The 19,635-nt window shown below is 27.8% G+C and overlaps 1 protein-coding gene across 2 annotated transcripts in view; it reads left to right on the top strand.

Annotated features, from left to right (window-relative positions):
- The window catches only part of LOC140450884 (cytochrome P450 9e2-like), a 71,794-nt gene extending 53,903 nt beyond the window's left edge, over positions 1-17,891 (top strand). The window contains exons 5-7 of one of the 2 annotated variants that reach the window (XM_072544570.1): positions 11,483-11,684; positions 11,890-12,129; positions 17,077-17,891. In XM_072544570.1, coding sequence (XP_072400671.1) covers positions 11,483-11,684; positions 11,890-12,129; positions 17,077-17,513 — 879 coding nt within the window. In that variant the 3' untranslated portion in view covers positions 17,514-17,891. The remainder of the gene's footprint in view (positions 1-11,482; positions 11,685-11,889; positions 12,130-17,076) is intronic. The other variant, XM_072544569.1, reaches the window with a different exon arrangement.
- Positions 17,892-19,635: the final 1,744 nt, after the last annotated feature.

The following is a 19,635-nucleotide window of genomic DNA, read 5'->3' as shown; positions in this document are numbered from 1 at the left end:
TTAAAAAATTGATGGTAAGACACTATAGGACAAAGCTAGAACTTTGGTGGAGAACATTTTAAACTGGGTAAGAAATAGAAGAGTAGAATGAAACGATCATATAAGCCGAGTGACAACAAGTAGAGTAGTAAAGACAGTAAGAGACGGTTCTCCAATAGGAAGACGATCACTAGGAAAACCACGAAAACGCTGGAACGACAACTTACTGAAGGCACATTGAAAAATAGACAGAGTCATGTCAGCATAAAAAGCAGAAGAAGAGACATAATGTTCGGAAAGGATTCCGCCGTTAGTATAATTTAATCTAAAACTAAGATCAATTATATTATAAAAACTAATATAATCTCATCAGGCTTCCGGGTTAAACCGCGTCGATTCTTCAGGTTTTTCAGGGTCTCAGTTTTCTGATCACGCAGACATTATTACACTGTTTACTAGTCACTGCACTACTGCTACTGGGGACGGCGGACGGATTATTTATACCGTCGATGATGACGTGGTTTGGGTATAGGTTGACACAATGATTTTTAACGGCGAAATTTTAATTAGAATTTGAAGCGGACGGTATTTTCTTTATAAGAGGTCTCCATGCCGAAGACCATGTCTATGTTTCTTTTTAGTGAGACAATTTTGCCTTTTTTCAATCTTTATGGCTTCTCGGATAATTTTTGGTTTATAAAAGCGGATGGGGACTATGGTTTTGGAGATTTCAAAATCAATTTTGTGGTCTGTATGACGACGCTGGTGACTTGAAGCTAAAGTTGAATTGGCATTAAGAACATAAATGGAATTTTTATAAATCATCTTTTGGATTATATAAGGTTTGTTTGGCGTACAAAAAATCGGCAGCAGTCCGCACAAGGAATTTCATAAACTCCATGTTGTTCATTTAAAATGTCTTTGATTGATCGGACAAGAGATAAAAGTTTTTTTAAATATTGTTTTTATTCATCTGGATTTAAAGATTATGTCGATTTTATCAGTGAAAATTTTAATGTAAGGAAAAAAATCTTTCGTATGATCAAGAGTTGATCAGTACATCTATATATATATATATATATATATATATATATATATATATATATATATATATATATATATATATATGTATATATATTGTGATGATGTTTTAATGAGCAATGAGTGTTTTTTAATAATATATATATATATATATATATATATATATATATATATATATATATATATATATATATATATATATAGGGTTTTTATCGCGGTTCTCAAAGAATTAGTTTGTAAGCACTTTTTAAAATTTTCTTTATTATATATATTATGAAACACACATATATATCTAATATAGACAATGTAAATTTTAAACAAACCATCTTTAAATTGAAATTCTTATGAAACTAATTAAATTATATAGACAATGTAAGATTTAAACAAACTATCTTTAAACTGAAATTCTTATGACACTAATTAAATTATATTAACAAAATTTTGTACCTTTCTGTCACTGAATGACTAAATGAAATTGTTCTCCAAAATAAAGATTTTAATCACCACTCAATGTCTTCGTTTTCAGCCTCGGTTATCTTTCTTTTGTAAACTTGCCTTACCAAATACTCCACAATGTTTTAATTATCAGCTTCCACCATTTTAGAATATTTTTCTTCTTAATAGTATTTAAAAATCAGTAAAATATTGTTCTTTCCTCTTTTCTATTTATTCTTCTTTCTAATAATCTTTTTTTCTCTTCCAATCACCATATATTAACTCCAATCCAACATACATTAACTTCAATAAATATATCTCCAATCACAATATACATAACATAATTTTTAATCTTCAATAATATTCTCTTTGTTCTGTTTCTTAATCTTCATTGAACTTACTATATTGAACATCTGGACCTTCTGACTGACTATCTTGAAAATCTGACTAACTGACTGAATTTCTGTCCTTACTATCTTAAAACTACTAAACGACTGACTTCATACTGACTTCATACTGACTGACTTACTGACTTCATACTGACTGCTTACTGACTTGAAAATCTCCCCAACTGAACTCTTGAATCCAAATCACATCATATTTATATCATTTTTTGTGTTCACGAATGTTCCCGAAAAAATATATGTTCGAATATTTCCATTTCACAGACATAACCATGTTCGCGAAGGTTCTACCATAAACAAAGGTTAAATTCTGTCTATTGACGTCTTTCTAGATAATTCTTTTTATGCTATCTAGAAAACTACTGTTATAACCAAAATTCTATCGAGAATTTTATGAAAATTTAGGCTTTTCAGATCAGAATACAAATTTATATATAAATTACACATTTTAAATTATTAAATGACACTATTTTTAATCCATAATTCTATATAAAAGTTCCTACTATTTATTTACTTGCATGTATACTTGGTTGCCTACAAAGATGGCTCACTCAAATATATTTACAATATAATAATTATTAAAATAACCAAATACATTGCAACTTAAACACTTTTTAAATTTATTATTATGTTAACTTCTTAAGAATGCCCTCATATAAATGCTTTTTATATCTAATATTATCTAGTATATAACTTATAAATTATTTTTAATCACTATTTTTCTTTCTCCTATATTTAATATCATCTCAATATATTATATATATATAAAGAAATACTCGATATTATTGACTGTCGATATAAACAAACAACACAGTTTATTAGGACCGCAGCCCTAATAAACTGTGTTTTTTGTATATATATATATATATATATATATATATATATATATTGTGACAATTAGGGTTTATAGAAAATAATTTATAAGTTATATACTACATAATATTAGATATTTGGTTGTTTTAAATAAGTTATATACTAGAGAATTTAATAAAAATATATTTATGTGAGGGTATTTTTAATAAATTAGCATATAATAAGTGTAAAAAGTTGTATTTTAATATTGTAAATATATATAAGTGAGCCATGTGCTTAGGCAACCAAAAATACTCTCGGAGATTGACAGATATTTATACTCTGAAGTGACGTTTAAGAATATTTACGAATATAAGTGGGTTATAATAATATATTGTTTGAAATGTGTATTTTATTAAATTAGAATGTTAAGTTACTAATTTAATTATATATTCTGATCTGAAAAGCCTAAATGTAAACAAAATTATTAATAGAAAAGAATGGAATTCTCTGGATCTCCGGAGATGGCCATGTTTGCGAAATGGTTTGTTCCAGAAAATTCATACAAGTATGAAATAGAACAAATTGGAACATGATCTCTTACGAGATGGTTCTAGAATGTCCAAAAGATATAAATACCCGTGATTTGGATTCAAGATGGCAGTTTTTGAAAGTTTTTAGTCAGAAAAGTTGTAGATAGTGCAGTCAGAAGAGTTTTTTGGCAGTTTTAGAAGTTTTTAGTCAGAAGTCAGGCCAGTTTATTATGAAAGTTAGTTAGTGAAGTAAATTGTACAAAATTTTCAAGAAGTCAGTCAGAAAAGTTTAGTAAGAAATATGAAAGTTATTTGGAATCAGTGAATCAGGTACAAATAGTCAAATTGTTTAATATAGTGAGTTAAATGAAGATTAAAAATTATGCATATAATTTAATGCACATTTATAATTATACACAAATAATTATTGAAGATTAAAAAAAGTATATTGGAAGAAATTAAATTATATTATGGTTGGAGATTAGTATAAATCAACTTATAATAATTGGATATTGGTATATTGAAAAGAATAAATATAAATGCTGTTTGCTGGTGGTGTATACATGCTGGTGAAGAAAACTATATATTAAATTGGTAGAAGCTGATAATTGGAAAAAGTAATTTCACAAAAAACAAGGATAACTGAAGTACGAAGACATTCAGTGGTGATTAGAATCTATATACTTAGTTGAAAACAGTTCATTTAGGCATTCAGTGAAAGAAAGGTACAAAATTTTGTTAATATAATTTAGTTAGTGTCATAACAATTTCAATTTTGAAGACAGTTTGTTTAAATTTTAGATTGTCTATAGAATTTAATTAGTTTTTATAAGAATATCAGTTTAAAGATAGTTTATTTTAAATTTACATTGACTAGGTTAGATATATATGTGTGTTTCATAATAGTTATAATAAAGATAATTTAAAAAAGTACTTACAAGCTAATTCTTTGAGAACCGCGATAAAAACCCTATATATATATATATTATTAAAAATACTCATTGCTCATAATTCAAACAAAAAAAAACACATCATAACAATTTGGCGCCCAACGTGGGGCTCTCTATTTAAAAGAATTAGTTTGGGAAGATAAGTGCTCTCATATAAGTAAATTAATTATCAGTAAAAAAAAAAAAATTATAGATTTTATTTTTAATTATATTTGAACAAGTAAAGTCTCAAAATGTCTCAAGGAAAGAAAGGTACAAGAAGCAAAAAGAATGAAGAAGATGTGGAAGTAGAAACACAACCTATACAAGAGGAGAGTTTAGTTCAAGTTCCACAAGATACTGCAGAAATGAATCCAGAAAGAGAGGAAAATGTCAATATGGCAGCTTTGATGTCATTAATGATGCAGATGAACAAGACAATGGAAGAGAATTCAAAAGAAATCAAAGAAGACATGAAAAAAATGGAACAGAAAATGGAAGAGAATACAAAAAAATTGGAAGAGAATTCAAAAGAAGTCAAAGAAGACATGAAAAAAATGGAACAGAAATTGGAAGAGAATTATAGAAAATTAGAAAAGAAAATAGAAGATAATAATAATAAAATTGTAAAACAAATGGATAAAAAACTTGAAGCTGCAGAGAAAAAAGTAGCAAATGAAATAAAAAGTATACGGAATGACTACAAGAAAAGGATAGACAATGAGAGGACAGAAGTAAAGAGGATTATTCAAGATAATAAGATAGATATAGAACAGAAAATAGAGTTACAGAAATGTAACTTAGAAGTAAAAATTAACGAAGACAGGAGAAACACAGAAGAAAAATTAGACGATATACAACAAAATATCCAAATAAATTGTAATCAAATAAGAAATGTGGAACAGAGAATAGATGATATTTCACAAATGAGAGACATAGGGAGACCTTACTTAAATTTAACAAATGAGACTGGGATTAAATTCTCTGGTAATATAAAAAATTTGCATCCTAGAGTATACATAAATAGTTTAAAACATAAATTAAGATTTGTGAATAATATTAATGATATTAAAGATTATATTAGAATGACATTAAATGACAATGCAGCAACTTGGTTTGCTAGTATTGAAAATGATTTAGATAACTTTCAAACATTTGAAAATAAATTTTTAAATTATTATTGGGGTGAATTAGAGCAAGCAAAGTTTAGAGAAATTCTATATTTTGGAAAGTATAATCAAAATTTAAAATCAAATATGGTAGATTATGCATTGAAATTGATAACAGTTGCAAAATATTTAGAACCACCACTTAGAGAGGATGAAACAGTCTTAAATGTATCTAGACATTTTGATGCTGATGTTGTGCAAACCGTAACTGTACAAAATATTCAAACAATAGATAGTTTTATTAATTTTATTCAAAGAATACAAAGAGGCAATATGACAAGTAATAATAACAACAGAAAAAACAATAATAACTTTCAATATAATAAAAATGATAATCAACAATCATATAATAATTATAGATATGGTAATAGTTTACAAAATTTTAATAATAATAACAGTAATCCAAATAGACAGAACTTTAATAATAATACTAGTTATAATAGACAAAATTTTGATAATAATACTAATTATAATAGACAACATTTTAATAACAGTACTAATAATAATAGACAAGATTTTAATAATAGAAGAAATACAGAGCGACCTAACTATAACAGACAGGTAAATTGTGTTCGAAGGAATAGAAGCTGCGAAGACAGGGAACGAAGTAGTACAAGGCAGGAAAATGTGAGTAGAAGTCATAGTAGGGAAAGACATAGGACATCAGATCCAAGTGGTCAGATACAATCTGACAATTCTAATAATCAAAATTTTGTGCAGTAAACTTTCTGAATTACAAGTTAGGCCATTGCTATTATGAAAAACCTTCTGAATTTATTTCTCTAGATGAAGATAAAATTATTGAATCTATTAATTTACTTTATATAAATGCTTTGGCCAAAAATAAAATGATTAAGATTATGATAGATACTGGTTCAGAAAGTACTTTAGTCTCGGAGAATTTTATTTTTAATACATTAAAACTATCAGATATAATAAAGATTCCAAAAATTAAAATTCTTGGTGCAAATAATAAGAAGTTGGGTGAAATTGATAAACTAGCCAATTTTAAAATTAATATTCTTAATAAAGAAATTAATATGCAAGGATTTATTGTCAAGGATTTATGTGTTGATATATTAATGGGAAATGATGAATTGGAAAAGAAGAAAGTAAAGATAGATTTTGAAGAAAAAATGGTAACTTTGGAAGGGCAAATAATTAAATTTATGCAGAAAGATGAGGTAGAAGAAGGAATAAGAGTTGATAGGATATTATTAAAAGAAAATAATGATGTTTATGAAGAAGAAATGTATTTTGATGATAGGGAAATGTCCCAAAAGAATGTAAAGAATAATTATTGTAGTGAATATTTAAGGAATGGAAATTTTAAGCAGATGGATGCCTACGAGGCGGAGTGCGTAAAATTGGAAGCAAGGAATAATGAGTACATAATGAAGAATAATTTTATTTGTAAAGAAGATATAATGAAAGTTTTAAATTGCCCTGAAGAATATAAATCAATAGTCGTTTCCATATTGCAGCAACACAAGGGACTTGTCAATAAAGAAAATAGAATTGCACAAAATTATATCCATAGTATAAAAGTTAAAGAAGAAAAAGATTTTAAAACAAAATCATACCCAATACCATATAAATACAGAGAAGAAGTAAACAAAACAATTAATAATATGTTAGAAGATGGAATCATTGAGAAGGCAGACACACATTTTATTAACCCCATAGTAGTAGTACGAAAAAGATCAGGTGAAATCAGGTTATGTTTGGATGCAAGGAATATTAACAAGATTACTGAAAAGCAATTTGAAGCACCAATGAGTATAGATGGAATATTAGGAAGAATTACAGGAATGTCATTTTTCACTAAAATCGATTTACAGCATAGTTTCTGGTTAATACCTCTAGAAAGAAAAAGTAGACAGTATACAGGATTTCAGATAGATGGAGTAGTATATCAATTCAAAGTAGTACCATTTGGACTTCAATCATCTTGCAGTGCTCTATGTAGATGTCTTCATGATATTTTGGATCAATATGAACATTTTGTAATTCACTACATTGATGATATATTAATTTTTTCTAAAACGGCTGAAGATCATGAGAAACACCTAAAAATTATAATAAATAGATTAGACAAAGTTGGACTAAAAATAAATCAAGAAAAATGTACATTTTTTCAAAAAGAAGTCATATATCTAGGTTATAAACTTAACACTAAGGGAATCGAAATGGATCCAGAACGGACACAAGTCATTCAGGAATATAAAACACCACACAATTTAAGAACTTTAAGAGGATTTATTGGAATAATTAATTATTATAAAAGGATGATACCAGATCTAAGTATAAAAGAAATTCCATTACTTGAACTACTGAGAAAAGGTGTAAAATGGAGATGGGATCAGAGAAGAGAACTAGCATTCCAAGAGATTAAAAACATTTTTCTGTTAAATTTGAAAATATACTATCCTGACTACACACAGCCATTCATATTAAGAACAGATGCATCAATAGAGAGATTATCAGGGGTATTATTACAAATACATGATGGGGTCGAATACCCAATACAATTCATTTCAAGAATCACAAAGCCACATGAAAAGGGTTACTCAGTTTCAGAATTAGAACTAGCAAGTATAATACACTGTGTCACAAAATTAAGATTTTATTTGTTGGGTAATGAATTTACAATAGAAACAGATCACCAAGCTTTAACATCTATATTAAATAACAAATATGGAAACAGTAGAATACATCGATGGAGTCTAATATTGAGTGAATACTCATTTGAAATCAAATACATTTCTGGAAAATCCAATATAGTGGCAGATGCTTTATCAAGGTTAGAAAATACACCACAAAAAGGGCAGCGAACAATAAAAATTGGATTAAATCAATTAGTAGAAAGTACTGGATTATATTCTAAAGAAGAAATTATAAGAGATCAGATCAATTTGAGTGAAAAACAAAAAGTCCTTAGGAAAGATGGGGTATATTATAAAATAATAAATGGCATAGAAGTATATGTAATAACTAGAACTTTAGCAAAGAAAATATTGAAAAATTTACATAACAATTATATGCATATTGGTTCAAGAAAGCTATGGATGCTATTTAGGGACAATTATTTTGCAAAGAATGACATAAGTATAGCAAAAGAAATTACTACCCAATGCCCAATATGTCAACTAAACAAAGAAAATAATTTCAAAAACCAGAACACATATAAATCTAATGTTGTATATGAAAAACTAAATACAGTTTCCATGGATTTTATTTCAAATTTAGTTCTCAGTCCAACAGGAAAAAAGCATATACTAGTGATAGTTGATTTATATACAAAATTTATTAAACTATATCCCTGCTCTAGAACAAATGTTAAAACATTAAAATTATATATTAATCAATTTTTCGAAGAAGTAGGACCATTTAGAAATTGCATAATAGATAATGCTACATATTTTAACAACCAAAAATTTCGGACATTTTGTGAGAAAAAGGGAATCAACATTCATTTTACAAGTATCAGACATCCTCAGGCAAATCCTGCAGAAAGATATATTAAAGAAGTTATAAAATATTTAAGGATACTGTGCCAAAACCAACATGAAACTTGGCAGCAACATATACCACAAGTAGAATATTTTTTGAATAATACACATAATTTGAATACAGAGGAAGTACCAGAATATTTAATGTTTGGCCATATAGGAAACAGAAAGTGGATTAGTGAATATAATCAGGATATGTTAGAACAAGTAATGCAGAAAGTGAATAACCGAATTAGGAGGAAAGCTGAAAAATATATCAGAAGACAAAATCGAAATATAAAAAAACCAATCACATTTCAAAAAGGAGACCAAGTGTTAATTCGTTCACTTAGAAAAAGTAATGTTAAAGAAAATCGTTGTAAGAAATTACAACCAATGCTTGAAGGTCCATATACAATTGAAAATCAGAATGGACTAAATAGTTATGTGTTAATAGATGCAGAGAACAGACTAAGAGGCATATTTCATATCAACGACATTTTTCAATATCATGAAGAGATTGAATAATGATTTCTATACCTTTAACACAAATATAATAACACTAATAACTTACTGATAGATCCATTTCATAAATAGATGGTAGATTTCATTGTTGTGATTAAATTTGACATCATACTTGTTGAATTTTGTACATATGGAAATTGTTTGATACCCTAAAAATCATAATTTGGGGTTAGATACTATAATTGCTATAAAAATGTCTTTCTAATATAATAAAGTGGAAAAACTTACCAATTTATATTGATGAAGTTATTTTGAATGGAAATAATTCCTAGATTTTGTCTATAAATAAACAGAACACCATATCTATTATATTTGTAATTAAGGTTATATTTTATTCTCTCCATTTGACATGACAGTTTGACCATAGAATAGCCGAACTGTGATCCGTTGTTCTCTGTTTTGACATAGACAGCGAACAGGGATGTATTTAACACATTTTAAATAAAAAAAAAATTGAATTATTAATTTATTAAATTTAATAAGATATGAGAAAATTAATATTTAAAAAAATAATAAGTAAATTATTTATTTTAAATATTATTTTGGGGTATTGTGACAATTAGGGTTTATAGAAAATAATTTATAAGTTATATACTACATAATATTAGATATTTGGTTGTTTTAAATAAGTTATATACTAGAGAATTTAATAAAAATATATTTATGTGAGGGTATTTTTAATAAATTAGCATATAATAAGTGTAAAAAGTTGTATTTTAATATTGTAAATATATATAAGTGAGCCATGTGCTTAGGCAACCAAAAATACTCTCGGAGATTGACAGATATTTATACTCTGAAGTGACGTTTAAGAATATTTACGAATATAAGTGGGTTATAATAATATATTGTTTGAAATGTGTATTTTATTAAATTAGAATGTTAAGTTACTAATTTAATTATATATTCTGATCTGAAAAGCCTAAATGTAAACAAAATTATTAATAGAAAAGAATGGAATTCTCTGGATCTCCGGAGATGGCCATGTTTGCGAAATGGTTTGTTCCAGAAAATTCATACAAGTATGAAATAGAACAAATTGGAACATGATCTCTTACGAGATGGTTCTAGAATGTCCAAAAGATATAAATACCCGTGATTTGGATTCAAGATGGCAGTTTTTGAAAGTTTTTAGTCAGAAAAGTTGTAGATAGTGCAGTCAGAAGAGTTTTTTGGCAGTTTTAGAAGTTTTTAGTCAGAAGTCAGGCCAGTTTATTATGAAAGTTAGTTAGTGAAGTAAATTGTACAAAATTTTCAAGAAGTCAGTCAGAAAAGTTTAGTAAGAAATATGAAAGTTATTTGGAATCAGTGAATCAGGTACAAATAGTCAAATTGTTTAATATAGTGAGTTAAATGAAGATTAAAAATTATGCATATAATTTAATGCACATTTATAATTATACACAAATAATTATTGAAGATTAAAAAAAGTATATTGGAAGAAATTAAATTATATTATGGTTGGAGATTAGTATAAATCAACTTATAATAATTGGATATTGGTATATTGAAAAGAATAAATATAAATGCTGTTTGCTGGTGGTGTATACATGCTGGTGAAGAAAACTATATATTAAATTGGTAGAAGCTGATAATTGGAAAAAGTAATTTCACAAAAAACAAGGATAACTGAAGTACGAAGACATTCAGTGGTGATTAGAATCTATATACTTAGTTGAAAACAGTTCATTTAGGCATTCAGTGAAAGAAAGGTACAAAATTTTGTTAATATAATTTAGTTAGTGTCATAACAATTTCAATTTTGAAGACAGTTTGTTTAAATTTTAGATTGTCTATAGAATTTAATTAGTTTTTATAAGAATATCAGTTTAAAGATAGTTTATTTTAAATTTACATTGACTAGGTTAGATATATATGTGTGTTTCATAATAGTTATAATAAAGATAATTTAAAAAAGTACTTACAAGCTAATTCTTTGAGAACCGCGATAAAAACCCTATATATATATATATTATTAAAAATACTCATTGCTCATAATTCAAACAAAAAAAAACACATCATAACATATATATATATATATATATATATATATATATATATATATATATATATATATATATATATATATATATATATATATCTATTATATATGTATTATTAATTTATTGATTATCGATTATAAAATCTATATTTCCAGAGAGTGTATCAGCTTTTTTTTTCTAGTTTTTTAATGTGACATTATTTGATAAGCACGTTCGAAAATTTTTTATTGAATTAATTAGTGAAACAATAAAAATCAGAGAAGAGAAAGGAATTGTTCGTCCCGATATGATTCATCTACTCATGGAGGCAAGAAAAGGAAACCATCAAAAAGAAGAAAAAGTTATAGATGCCGGATTTGCTGTAGTACAAGAATCGAACTTAGGTACGTATCTGTTTATTGATAACAAAGCTTAAAGAAGATAAGAAAATGTGCATTTAAAGTTTAATTCTTAAGTACTTCCGTTAAGGTCATTATCTACATAAATGTGACATTATATTCAACAAGTCATGTATTTTAAAAATGCATTTTGTCTAATCTAAAAATAACTTTTATTTACAATTAAGTTTAATAGTTTTACATTTTTAAGAGAAAGTAGTTCCGAAAGAAATGACCGACTTAGACATTACCGCTCAAGCATTGATTTTCTTCTTCGCTGGATTTGAGACTGTATCGGCAACTATGTGCTTTGTGGCTTATGAATTGGCCTGTAATCCTGATATACAATCAAAATTAAGAGATGAAATACGGGAAACACTTGATCAGTGTAATGGAAAAATAACCTACGAAGCTTTGTTGAAAATGAAGTATTTGGATATGGTAATATCAGGTAATATTTGTTTTTAAAACTTTTTTATCGTAGCATCAATTTTTTTATTAAATATTTATTTGGGAATAAACTACATATATTAACTGTAAACACATCCTCCTGTTACTAATTCATAAAAAGATGACTCTAATAGTGAATAAATATCGTCCAATAACAATTTCTTTGGATTTTTTTTATTTAATACAGGTATTTACAAAAAATTTATTTTTAAAGCCAAATAATGTAATTGTTAGTACCCAACATGATTTTTTCCAGTCTCAAAAGCTATCCATACAGCAACTCATTCCTTATATGATACTCTCACAAGTGTTAAAGATGCAGGAAAATGTCCTGTTGGGATATTTTGTCATATCAGCAGGGCTTAACCAATGACGTATAATATATAGACTAAGCAGTCCCGTAGTCTCCCTATATAATCGGGTGTCCTAAAGATCCCGCTCAAGGTATGTTTACCAGAACAGCGGCGTGCTCATTTCTATTTTAATGACAATAATTATTTTTTTAATTAAAATTAAATATTTATGATTTTTTTTGTGTTCTCGTCTATAAGAGAAAAAATTATTTTTATAATGTTTGCAAAGTACATTACCTGAATTTTAATCATTTTACCAACAGGAAATATTGAAGTTTTGCCTAACGATTAAAAATTCTCATTTTTTAAATTGTGTTAAGGACTATTGATTATTATTTAGTATGAAGGAAATTTTGATAAATAAATCTAATCAGGTTTGCATTTTTATTAAGTGCTGCGAGTCTATTTAGAGAGTCGAAATATTGCTAGAAGTCTATAAATAGTAAGTGAAAATTTATATCACGTTCATGTCACTTTTCAATCAGCTGTGTTGGCATCTATGGTTGATTTTTTTTTTCTGAAGCCTGGCGGATATTGCCCTAGTGTATTTTCGGTAATTTATCTAGTTCCCAATGTGCTTGACAATATTTTGTATGTGGTGTTCAGTAACATGATTCCTCTGTAGTTACTGATATCCTTCGGTCCCTTTTTTTAATATCGTTATTAAATGACCCTTTCTCCACTACATGAGTATACTTTCTGAGTTCCTTCTATTTTTTATTAGTTTAAGAATCCAGTGCATCAAATTGTCTTCTTAATTTTTTATTAATTCATTTTTTATCATTTCCTGGTGGTTTTCAATGTTGCAATAATTTTTTTGTATAAAGCAACTTTTGAAGTGTATATTAAGGAATTAAGAAGAAAATTAATAGGTTACTTGAGTGCAAACAAACAACAAACTTTTGAATTCTAATTTCGTGTTTTGTTGTAATGAATTAAAAACAAACAAAAAAAAACATCAAATCAATTATACATTTTTAACAAAAAACATACAAAAGAAATAAATCATAAAACATTTTGCAACATAATTAGTAATTTAATTGACGCATTAATGCACACAACGTAATAAATACAGTTTCAATTATTTTCTAAGACATACAATATGTTGTATATAAAGATACAATATGTTATGATAATAAATAAGTTGTATACCAAAGACTTCTATAATTGTAATGGTGGTGTGAATATACAAAATAGGACAAGATAATGCCCTGCCGAAATCGCACAGGCCGATCAGTCTTACATCATTTTTGTTGAAGGTAACAGAAAAAATTCTTGATAGACATATTAAGGGAAGACCTTTGAGGGATCATTCTCTCAATGGAAACCAGCATGCATATCAAGAAGGAAATCAACAGAAACAGCAGTGGACAAAGTAGTTCAGAAAATCAGTCACTCAATTAATAATGGAGAGAATATTTAGAAGGCACATTTAATAATGCCCTATCAAATAGATCCACTATCAATGTGTGTTACTATGTGTAACTGGATCAAAGCAATGCTGGAAAATATATTGTTGAGTGAATAGAAGATGCACGAAGGTGCAAGGAGAGATTCTGGCCAAAACTGCTAAGGGTGTCCACAGGGGGGAATGTTTTCTCCCCTCCTCTGGTCACTCCTGGTGGATCACTTGATGTCACTTCTTGACGCACACGGGGGAAGAAGTACATGCCTATAGGAATGATCTAATATTTATAGTAAGAGGAAAATATGGTAATTTTCTTTCCAGCACACTCCAAAGAACATTAAATATCCTTAGTAGGTAGTATGACATGGAACAATTCTCTATCAATCTTAGTAAAACATGTAGGAGTAATATTAGATAAGCAGCTTACATGTAACGCCCAGTTGGAAAGAATAACCTACAAAGCAAAAGTTTCCCTTTCTACATGTCAAAGGGTATGTGGGAAAATTTGGGGTTTGAAACCCAAGCCGATGTACTGGCTATATATGTCTAGTCAGATCTATGATTACGTATGGCTCACTTATATGGTAGTTTAAATAACAACAAAAGACCACTTAATAGAAGCTGAATAAGCTTCAAAGACAAGCATGCTTAATCATAACACGAGCAATGTTGACTATCCTAACTGCCTCGTGGAGGTCATGCTTGATCTCTCTTCATTACATATATGTATGGAGAAGGATGTGAAGATAGGAGCATACAGAAAATGGAAAAGATGTCAGGAAGCAGGGCAAAAGGATACCTGGATCAAATCTGGAGAGATAATTAAAAATTACCTAGACTTGGAAATAGTACCAGATGCAAAGCAACCTAAATATAATTTTGAAAAGTCGTTTACCATCCTCTTTATAGGAAGGTACAAATAGGAGTTAAATAAAATCAATGCATTGGCCATTGATAAATTGTTGGCAGCACCATCAAAAGTTAATGAATAGACTTTTATGCCTGAATCATAAATAAAATTTAAGCAAAGATTTACTAAAGATGCTTCTTCTTATTCACAAAAACTCTCAATTAAAAAATATGCAACTGGCACTTTAAAATTGTCATTTAAGGCTACTAACATAAACACCAGTGCCTCTCATGCTTCTGGTATATTATCAGATTCTATATCTGTACCAAAATCTACAGAGCCAATAAATTTTTTCCCATCCCATTTTACTAGCTAACGAATAGACATTTCGTTCAGCACTAAATTACACACAAGTGTAACACAAGTGTTACAAGTGTTTTATTTTGCTTCCCTGCTTCTTCAACTTTGTTTTTCAAAGCATATAAAGCTTCTTTGGTACCACTTTGTTATGGTTGATGGGTGTGGTAATAAATTATTAAAAGCTCTTCTTAAAAAATCATAGGCTTTTGCTGAATACAATTGAAAGCCAGTGCAAATGACCTTAATTCTGGAGAATATTTGGCACATTTGGCACCCTTTAAAAATCGTTAAAACAATGCTTTGGCTGATTCTGGTAAAGAGGCCTAAAACAATAAAAAATACAAAAATAAAAGAATATAATAATAATTTAATTTTGTTCTTTATGGAATATGTGAAAGAAAACTTACCAACAACACAGATTCAGCATTTTCTGTAACATACAGTTTTTCTTTTAACGATTGTACCAATGCGTTTAATATTGTTGCTTGTCGTTTTCATCTTTTAGTAGATTTTCTTAGGGTGTTAATTTGTTTCTTTTTTTTTTTGCTATATACATGTTTACTGATTCCATGTATCTTTTTCTTTTTCTTGGGCATTCTAAGTACGACATGGAAAAATCCCCCACATAATGCTTCCTAAAAATAAAAAGATATAATGAAAGAAAAATTGCTTATTCAAGGATATAATAATGCAAATGAAAAATTAAATGAATATTGCCTCTTGCTATTTTTTTTAGCTATTAATTCTCTATCTGAAGCATGCCCTTCAATATTTTCCTTGCCTAATAATTTCTCAGTTTTTGAGGCAGACAAAGTTAGTTCACTGTTAGCAGTTCGAAATTTAAATTATGGGTGTCTGATGGACTAGGGAGAGCTTTAGTTCCTACCACCTCTTTAACGTCTTTAGAAGACCTGTATGCAAAGAGAAAACAATATAGAAGAAACGATAAATAAAAAATTTATATAAATATTAAATACCAATGTAAAAATTTAATAAAAACATTACCCACCTTGGTATAGCTAATGGTTTTGCATTTTCTTTTAGACGAACAAAGCTAGATTTCATGATAACATCATTTGGATCAAAATAATCATAACAAATAGGTACATGACCATCTGGAAAGCTTGTTCTTATTTAATTGTAAAATGTATATCCAAATTTCCTGTTTTTCTTCGTCAAAAGGAAATCTATGAAGAAAAAATTAGTAAGAAAATTATATTTAAATGATTTTAATAAAAAAAAAGGCAAAAAATTTAATGGAAATTGTTATTATTCAGTATAATGCATAATAATTTATTTATTTATTAAATAAATAACAACTAAACGTCTCCACTGGCTATCAAAACATAACATAATATTTATAAAACATACATATAAAAAATAACTTACTTGAAAAGTGATAACGTTTCGCTCTTCGAACTTCAGCGACCACAAACAAGATACCTAAATGGAATTTTACTAAAATAGTAGGTAAATGATAAATTTTAAATAAAATTTGCTTGTCACAAAAAATATGTAAACACACAACTTCATATCAAAACAATAAACAATAACAAAGGTATTCATGTTGTGGACACTTTTTAAAGCATTCACGGAGTCCATATATTATACGTCATTGGGCTTAACATACGATAATAACATACGATAATAACATACGTGTACAACAAGGCTCAATTTTAGGACCCACTCCGGTTAACTTAGATGGATTTTTACAATATTTGCAGATGATATAAATGCTCGAATCAACGAATCTAATATCTATTTTTATTCCCAAGTAGAATTTTTGACTGCACAAATTTTCTATTCAAATGAAAAATTTTTATAATTTTAAATGTTACTCTTTTTATTGCTAGTTTGTTTAGTGTGTTTGTTTACTTGTTTGTTTTATTAAATTAAATGATCAATTCTAGACAAACTGTGTCCGTCTGAAAGGAAATAAAGTATTTATTTATATATTTATTGGATTATTTTTTTCAGAATCCATGAGAAAATGGCCAGCAGTTTTAGCTGTTGATCGCGTTTGTACCAAACCATATACACTGAAACCAGAAACATCCGATGAGAAGCCCCTTCACTTAGACATAGGCACAATAATCTGGTTCCCTGTTTTTTCCATCCATCGCGATCCTAAATACTTCCCAGATCCAGAACGGTTCGACCCTGAAAGATTCAACGATGAAAACAAAGGAAACATCAATCCTTACGCTTACCTTCCATTCGGAGTTGGCCCCAGAAACTGCATTGGTTCCAGATTTGCGTTATTAGAAATCAAAGTATTGTTTTTCCATTTGTTGTCCAATTTCGAGATTGTGCCTGGTCCAAAAACAGAAATTCCTTTGCAAATTTCAAAACAACAATTCAATTTAACAGCAGAAAATGGTTTTTGGTTTAACTTGAAGAAGCTAAAGAATTAGACTAGTGTAACTATTTTAAAAACACAATAAAATATGTTTGATAAAAAACAGTGAAAATATGAAGAGTTTTCTGTTTGGACACTGAGGATCCTGGATCTTTATGCAACAAATATGCTGTAAATTGTAAATTTTTTAACTTTATATATATGTATATGTATATGTATATATATATTATATATATATATATATAAATATATATATATATATATATATATATATATATATATATATAACTGTTTTGGATGGGTTGGAGTCAATTGACTTGACTCTCCATGACTTCAATGACTATGACGCCAACCCATCCAAAACAGTTATATATTTGTTCCAAACGAGTCACAAGTACTTCTTTTTTCTTATATATATATATATATATATATATATATATATATATATATATATACGTATATATATGTGCATATATATATATACATATATACATATATATATATATATATATATATATATATATATATATATATATATATATATATATATATATATATATGTTTCTTAAACCATAATATATTTAATAAAATTTTTAATTTAATAAAATTAGTAAAAACAAAATTACTGTTAAATTTGGAACTATATTTTATTATTCCATTACAATTAACGTTTTGGCAGGTAATCTTTGCTGTTGTCAAGATTCTAAAATTTACAAGAATTGAAAATAAGATATTACCATAAAACATGTAATAACTTACAAACACGTAAAATGAAACACTACAATAATGAACGGACACAGTGTAAAACTGATATCTTATGTCTCATTGCTTACTATCAATAGTATATTAAGTAAGTAATATATTAGTAAGCAATGAGACATCAGGTATCAGTTTTTACTGTTTGTTCGATCATTAATGTAGTGTCTTGTTTCACGTAGTGGTAAGTTGTTACATGTTTTACAATAACATCTTATTCTCAATTTTTCGAAATTTTAGAATCTTGGCAAAGGTAAGGATTACCTGCTGAAACGTTGATTGTAATCGAATAAAAAAATATATTTTCAAATTTAACAGTAATGATTGAACCTAAACTCAAAATATACTAATTTTATTTTATATTATATTATCTTCTTCTTCTTCCTCTTTATAAGCAATTCTGCTTGTTCATTGGCGGATTAATACTTCTATGGAAGGTTGTCACTCCATCTTTTGGGTGGTCGTCCGATACTTCTTTTTCCGATTGGTGAGTTATCTCTTGCTATTTTGACGACACGGGTCTCCTCCAATCTGCTTATGTTGTTATTCCAATCTTTTTGTCTATTTTGTATCCATTCATTTATACACTGTACGTTACATTCTAATGTCTTCACTTCTCATATATATCATTATTGGTCTTACACTGGCTTTATAAATTCTTGACCTCGCCTCAGTGTTAATGTGTGTGTTTCGCCATATAGTGTTATTAAGGCATCCTCCCAATCTATTTGGTTTTTATACTTGATCTCTCACTTCTTTGTCCAGGTCTCTATAGCTAGTGTAATTCCCAGGTATTTTATTTCCATTACTTGTTTTATACTAATGCTATCAATTCTTATTTTACATCTTGTTGGTTCTTTGCTGACTACTATTGTTTTAGGTTTCTGAGATGAGATTGTCATATTAAATTATTTTGCTCTTATCTTAAATCTGTAGACCAGTCTTTACAGACTATCTTCATCTTTGCTATCAACATTGCATCGTCTGCGTAACAAAGTATTTTTTTTTCTTCGTTTCCCATTTTGTATCCTCTTCGTTTGTTAACCCTTTTGATGATTTCATCCATAATCAAATTGAAGAGCATGCGGCTCAATTAATCCCCTTGTCTTATTCCGCTGCCTATTTCTATAGATTCTGTAAGTTGTCTATCTATTCTGACTTCCATTTCGTTGCTTTGGTAGAGGTTTTCGATAGTTTTTATAATATTTAGGGGAACTTCTCTATTATACAGAAGATGTATTATATATATATATATATATATATATATATATATATATATATATATATATATATATATATATATATATTTAACTAAAATTATTGTTAAATCTTTTTTATTTGCGATCACATTTGTTTTCTTGTATTTCATATGATTTTATCGGAATACATTTAACCAGTCTTTCTAGTTCTTATCTGTCCTT

Source organism: Diabrotica undecimpunctata, chromosome 1 (assembly GCF_040954645.1).
Source record: "Diabrotica undecimpunctata isolate CICGRU chromosome 1, icDiaUnde3, whole genome shotgun sequence".
Lineage (NCBI taxonomy): Eukaryota > Metazoa > Arthropoda > Insecta > Coleoptera > Chrysomelidae > Diabrotica > Diabrotica undecimpunctata.
The sequence above is the reverse complement of the archived record's forward strand: the minus strand, read 5'-3'. Positions and strand labels throughout refer to the sequence as shown.